The sequence below is a fragment of the Oncorhynchus nerka genome, linkage group LG4, assembly GCF_034236695.1.
Source record: "Oncorhynchus nerka isolate Pitt River linkage group LG4, Oner_Uvic_2.0, whole genome shotgun sequence".
Taxonomy (NCBI): domain Eukaryota; kingdom Metazoa; phylum Chordata; class Actinopteri; order Salmoniformes; family Salmonidae; genus Oncorhynchus; species Oncorhynchus nerka.
This window is the reverse complement of record NC_088399.1, coordinates 40,863,601-40,870,292: the sequence shown is the minus strand read 5'-3', so window position 1 is coordinate 40,870,292 and position 6,692 is coordinate 40,863,601. Positions and strand designations below refer to the sequence as shown.

The 6,692-nt window shown below is 41.8% G+C and overlaps 1 protein-coding gene across 1 annotated transcript; it reads left to right on the top strand.

Annotated features, from left to right (window-relative positions):
- Nucleotides 1-4: 4 nt before the first annotated feature.
- On the top strand, nt 5-3,393 carry brf2 (BRF2 RNA polymerase III transcription initiation factor subunit). The gene is made up of 4 exons (XM_029653992.2): nt 5-931; nt 1,137-1,196; nt 1,340-1,661; nt 1,781-3,393. Exons 1-4 carry the CDS (start codon nt 775-777, stop codon nt 2,637-2,639), a joined length of 1,398 nt encoding a protein of 465 aa, XP_029509852.1. The 5' UTR covers nt 5-774; the 3' UTR covers nt 2,640-3,393.
- Nucleotides 3,394-6,692: the final 3,299 nt, after the last annotated feature.

Sequence of the window (6,692 nt, the reverse complement as noted above, 5' to 3'; positions counted from 1 at the left end):
AAAGGCAATCTCACTGACAGGTGCACCTCTGGAAACAAATTGCATGGGTGTAACCTATAGACACCGTTCAAAGTGGCATTTCCTTGTGAAGAAAGCTATTGAAAATCAGAGACTTTTCTTAAACCAGCTACCACTGGCCATAGGTAGATACTCTGACGCATCTTGCTACTGTATGTTGGTCTGCCTTTGGTCATACAAATTATTACTGTATAGTTGGGTGAAAGTTAATCTCGGGACACCCAGAACTAAAATCTAATGTATCCCACGTAATTGCGTCAAACGCTCAATTACATCTGTCCACGAGAGATTAGGTGAAAGTCGGAACGTTTATATTTGATCCATGTAGAGCCTATTTTACAATGATAAAATAAAGACTCATTTTCAAAAAATCATGTAATTTATTTAGCCTCAGGTTGACAAACACACACACACACACACTTTCTATCTTTGTCTCTCACTCGCACACTTTCTATCGCTCTCTCATCTGTAAAGTGTGTATTAATATCTTGTGATAAACCTTTAAATAAAGCTTGATGCATCGATTACACGCGATGAACGTAACGTATGGATAAAATGCGCTGTTCCAATAGAACGTTGCAGTAGTTTTCAATAGCGGAACGAAAGTAAGGGTGCCTTGTTCCTACACGGATTATAAAGGCTGAGCTTACATTAAGAACTCGAAACGTTCATTGGTCGTTCACAGTACATGAATGGTATTGACTCACAAATGTATGATTTGCTAGCTAACTTTAACCAACATACATCAACCTGAAGATGGCTACTGTCGGTCTGAAGTGTCCGGAGTGTGGCTCGCTCGACATAGTGGACGACGAACATTATTCACAGCCACAACTTGTATGTGCAGATTGTGGCGCTGTGGTATCCGAAGGTCTACTCACCACTACCCGAAGTGAAGAGACACAGGGCACAGGTAGCTAACGTTAGTTATCCAACTTACTGGTTTATCTGTCACCATCTTAGCACAAATATTTATGCAGCTAAGAATGTGCTTTCCTACTGAGTGTAGGTCATGCAGTCTTCTGTAAGGCTATTCCACATGCCTGCTGTCTATATTGTGACTGATTTAATTGAACACTTTGTTTGTATTTCCTTGTCTGCTTGTTTTGGTCCTGTAGATGTAAGATACAGTAATAGCACAGAAGTGGACAAGAAGCCATGCCGGAATCTAATCAATGGTAGGAACTGCACCGTTTCCCTCCGTTTCCCTGTAGAACTACTGACTACCTGTTTCTGACACAATGTGAGGGCTGGATATCACAAAATGCTGTGTATTTTAATCATGTTTGGCTGGCAATAATGTATCACTTCCTCCAAACAGGCATACACCGGGTGCGTGCTCTCTGTCGTATTCTCAGACTCACTTTCCTCATGGAGGAGACTGCAGAGACCCATTTTAAGCAGGCCTATGAGCACCCTAACTTCATCAGGGTTAGTCTGCAGAAGAAAGAGGTTCTGGCAGGATGCTGCGTGCTGGCGACCTGCAGGCAGCACAGCTGGCCCATCGCCATGGGAACCATTTGTTGTCTCCTGGAGGCGAACCCCAGGCTGATAGGCGTGGTCTACCAGGAGATGGTGAAGACTCTGAAGATAGAGGCTCCCCCCACCAGTATCGTTAACCTACTGGAGACACACTGTCAGGCGTAAGTCAATCACCTCAACTATAAACATTAGCCTTGATTGCCTGACATAGCACATGTTGTTATTAGGTAGACATTTGATGCTTATTGAGAAACTGTCTTTTCTCTCCTTTCTCTGTCAGATACAAACTAAGTCCTCAACATGTCCATGAAGAGTTGTCGGAGTCCTCCAAGGATTTGACAAAGCGAGCTGCTGTCCTGTTGGAGCTGGCCGCAGATGCCTGGCTAGTGACTGGCCGCCAGCCTATCCCCATCCTCACGGCCTCCATCTTCCTGGCTTGGCAGTCCCTGAAACCCACACAGACCCGGCTCAAATACACACTGGCCAGGTTTTGCCAGATGGCCAAGGTGACCAAGTCCTCCATAGCTCCGAAGCGGGTGACCGAGCTGAAGGAGGTGCTGTGTAAGCTGGGCCAGGAGCTGCCCTGGCTGAGGGGGGATGAGGTGACACCCCAGACTGTGATACAGATGGTGGATGACATCCTGAACCATAGACTCACCCTACTGAGGAGGGCCCTGAGCAGTCACGAGGAAGCCCTGGCCTCTGAATCAGTACTCCCACCAAGTTTAGAGGACTCCCTACCTGGATCCCACACCAACACGACCTGCCTGGAGGGTGCAGCTTCATCCCAGACCCCTAAAGAAGCCTTTGTGGGGGAACCAGACACCGGGAGCGTCCAGCAACAAGGAGATGTTGACCTGACATACACTGTTGTAATGGAGGGGTTGCCACATACGGGGCCTGGCACAGACTCTCAGCACAGCCAGCCCTCAGTACCAAACTCTGGTAAGAGGAGTTTGTTTGAACCCCCTTCTGTGAGGTACGCTAAGATAAGGAGGGTGCAGGTCCCGGTGGTGGAGGTGACTGGTGATGAGGAGATCTCAGACAGTGAAATTGACAGTTACATCCGTACTCCTCAGGAGATCAGAGACTATGTTGAGGCTAAAGAGGCATTAGCTTCCTCTGATGATGAGTTATGACAGGAAGGGATCACATTGTAACCAGGTGACTTAGCTATACTGCGCTGTCTGATCTGTAATGCATTATAATACAACGATTTGGTTATTTATTTTGTATGAATATTGAATAATCTCTTGTACCCTTCAGGTCATAAGGCAACACATTAAATCTACTTATTTCAAAACACTCACCAACAGTGTTTAGGACTATATTAATTTTAATGGTGATTGTATCCTTAATGTGTTAGTTTATTTGAAAGATTCTTCTTTGGCTGATCAATTTTATTGCATTGAAGGTGTGTGTGCATCCAAATATGTTACTAAATGGTCTGTACTTCAAACTGGAGAACAAGCCCATATACAGTACTTGAAGTGGCCCAATAGACTCCTTAGCTTTGGTTCTTTGCAAATTATCTATTTGACTAATTACAGTGGCCTAAACTCAGTTCATTATCTCAGGCCGGCTGTCAGTGATTTTGGAGCACATTCGCCTAATTAGTGTCAATGTTGTCACAGCACAGCCTGTAGCCTAAAATAGTTTTTTCAAACAGTCAGCACTGTTGGTTATTAGGTTGTTTACAGCTGTCAGCCTAAAATATTTATATTCATTTTTACATAAGTTCGGCATTAGTCATCTAGATTTTAACTTTCTGAAGCCACGTTCTGTTTTTTTACTGATGTTGTGGTGAGATGACTGTTACCATAGCAACCACAGGTGGGATTTGTGGACAGTCACTGTGTACTTGTCACAATAAAGTATACATATTTTTTTTAACTTGGATTAGTGCATTCTAGTTATTGTCTACCTGTAGTCTTGCCTCTCCATGTACTCCTCTTGTCAGTCCATTCATATTCCACTGGGCACACACTGGTTAAATCAATTTCCACGTAATTTTTATTAAATGGCGTTGAACCAACGTAGAATATCGGGGCCCCAAAAGGCTAGGGCTGGTTATGACTATGTGGGTATGGAGACCTGCTAGCCACTGCAGCCCCTCGTGATGAGTTCAGATGTTTTGTTGCCCCCACCCCCTTCAAAGTTGCCCATACCTTATCCAAACATTTCATGTGAATTAATTTCTTGACGCATGGGAAAAAAGTCACGACCGGGCTGATAGAAACAGGAAATGATCAGTGGTGTAAAGTACTTATAAGTCGAAATACTTTAAAGCAGTACTTAAGTCGTTTTTTGGGGTATCTGTACTTTACTATTTATATTTTTGACAACTTTTACTTTACTACATTCCTAAAGAAAATAATGTACTTTTTACTTCATTTTCCATGACACCCAAAAGTACTCATAACATTTTGAATGCTTAGCAGTACAGGAAAATGGTCCAATTCACACACTTATCACAGGGAGGCAAACTAGTCACCTTTTTGTTGAAATTTGCCGTTTTGAATCCAAAATAGATGACCTACGTGATTTGTGTAGATTTGACGAGAAAAGTTTGGGAAAGGAGGGGGGTTTGGTTCCTTACTGGCTGTGAGTGAGTGATGCACGTTTGGAGCCATACTGGCTGTATCCAAGGCTCAGCCAATCGTTCACATAACAACAGAATGCAGCACGCGACTGAAGAAAGAAGAGACAATCAACTTACTAGTTACAGCATCAGCGCACTCTCTGGAAAGGCAGCTTGTCTGTTACAGCGGCGCGTCCCCTGAACGATAACGAAGGTGTAACATTACGTGAGAAGCCTGACCACGTAGACGACCGAGGTAAAGGTTTTATATTCACACATTTGGACGTTCGATATTCAAAAGACATTCGCTAAAAGCCATTTTAAAATGTTTTTACATTTTACAATAATGAATTCACTGTTTGAATCATAAAACTAGATATGATTTATTCTATAAATGTCTAGCATACTATTACAACCTTTGTTTTGAGGAAAGATTTGAGTTTTGGTTTATAGAACTACATAACATCTATAAGAAGCCATTTAAAGTGGGATAAAACAATAACTAATTCACTGTTTGTCACAGAAACAAACTAGGTATATGATTTATTCTATAAATGTCTAGTATACTTTTACAACTTTTGCTTTGAGTAAACATTCCAGTTCTGATTTGATAGAAATGCAGTTGAAGTCGGAAGTTTGCATACACCTTAGCCAAATACATTTAAACTCAGTTTTTCACAATTCCTGACATTTAATCCAAGTAAAAAATTCCTGTTTTAGGTCAGTTAGGATCACCACTCTATTTTAAGAATGTGAAATGTCAGAAAAATAGTAGAGAGTGATTTATTTCAGCTTTTATTTCTTTCATCACCTTCCCAGTGGGTCAGAAGTTTACATACACTCAATTAGTATTTGGTAGCGTTGCCTTTAAATTGTTTAACTTGGGTCAAATGTTTCGGGTAGCCTTCCACAAGCTTCCCACAATAAGTTGGGTGAATTCTGGCCCATTCCTCCTGACAGAGCTGGTGTAACTGAGTCAGGTTTGTAAGGCCTCCTTGCTCGCACACTCTTTTTCAGTTCTGCCCACAAATTTTCTATAGGATTCAGGTGAGGGCTTTGTTGTCCTTAAGCCATTTTGCCACAACTTTGGAAGTATGCTTGGGGTCATTGTCCGTTTGAAGACCCATTTGCGACCAAGCTATAAATTCCTGTCTGGAGATGTTGCTTCAATACATCCACATAATTGTCCCTCCTCATGATGCCATCTATTTTGTGAAGTGCACCAGTCCCTCCTGCAGGAAAGCACCCCCACAACATGATGCTGCCACTCCTGTGCTTCACGGTTGGGATGGTATTCTTCGGCTTGCAAGCCTCCTATTTTTTCCTCCAAACATAACGATGGTCATTATGGCCAAACAGTTCTATTTTTGTTTCATCAGACCAGAGGACATTTCTCCAAAAAGTATGATCTTTTTTCCCACATGTGCAGTTGCAAACTGTAGTCTGGCTTTATTTATGGTGGTTTTGGAGCAGTGGCTTCTTCCTTGCTGAGCGGCCTTTCAGGTTATGTCGATATAAGACTTGTTTTACTGTGGATATAGATACTTTTCTACCTGTTTCCTCCAGCATCTTCACAAGGTCCTTTGGTATTGTTCTGGGATTGATTGGCACTTTTCGCACCACAGTATGTTAATCTCTAGGAGACAGAACACGTCTCCTTCCTGAGCGGTATGACGGTTGCGTCGTTCAATGGTGTTTATACTTGCATACTATTGTTTGTACAGATGAACGTCGTACATTCAGGCATTTGGAAATTGCTCCCAAGGATGAATCAGACTTGTGGAGGTCAACAATTTTTTTCTGAGTTCTTGACTGATTTCTTTTGATTTTTCCATGATGTCAAGCAGAGGCAGAGATTGAAGGTAGGCCTTGAAATACATCGACAGGTACACCTCCAATTGACTCAAATGATGTCAATTAGCCTATCAGAAGCTTCTAAAGCCATGACATAATTTCCTGGAATTATAAGTGAAATATTCTGTCTGTAAACATTTGTTGGAAAAACTAGTTGTGTCATCCACAAAGTAGATGTCCTAACCTCGTTGCCAAAACTATAGTTTGTTAACAAGAAATTTGTGGAGTGGTTGAAAAATAAGTTTTAATGACTCCAACCTAAGTGTATGTAAACTTCTGACTTTTTTTAACTTAAAAATTGCACTGTTGATTGCATATATAAAAACAGTTGAAGTCGGAAGTTTACATTCATTTATTTCACTGCAGAATGTTGTGGAAGCCTTGCTGGTTAAAAGGCTAGGGGGCACCATTTTCACGTCCGGATGAAAAGTGTGCCCAAAGTAAACTGCCTGCTACTCAGGCCCAGAAGCTAGGATATGCATATAATTTTTGGATAGAAAACACTAAAGTTTCTAAAACTGTTAAAATTATGTCTGTGAGTATAACAGAACTTATTTGGCAGGCGAAACCTCGAGGACAAACCATCCAGAAAAAAAAATGTTTGAGGTCACTCTCTTTTCAATTGGTTTTCTATGGGGAACTAGATTTCTAAGGCACTTGCTTGCAGTTCCTATTGCTTCCACTGGATGTCTTTAGAAATTGGTTGATGTTGTTCCTTTGAGAAATGAAGAAGTAGGGCAGTTCAGAACGAGGGTTG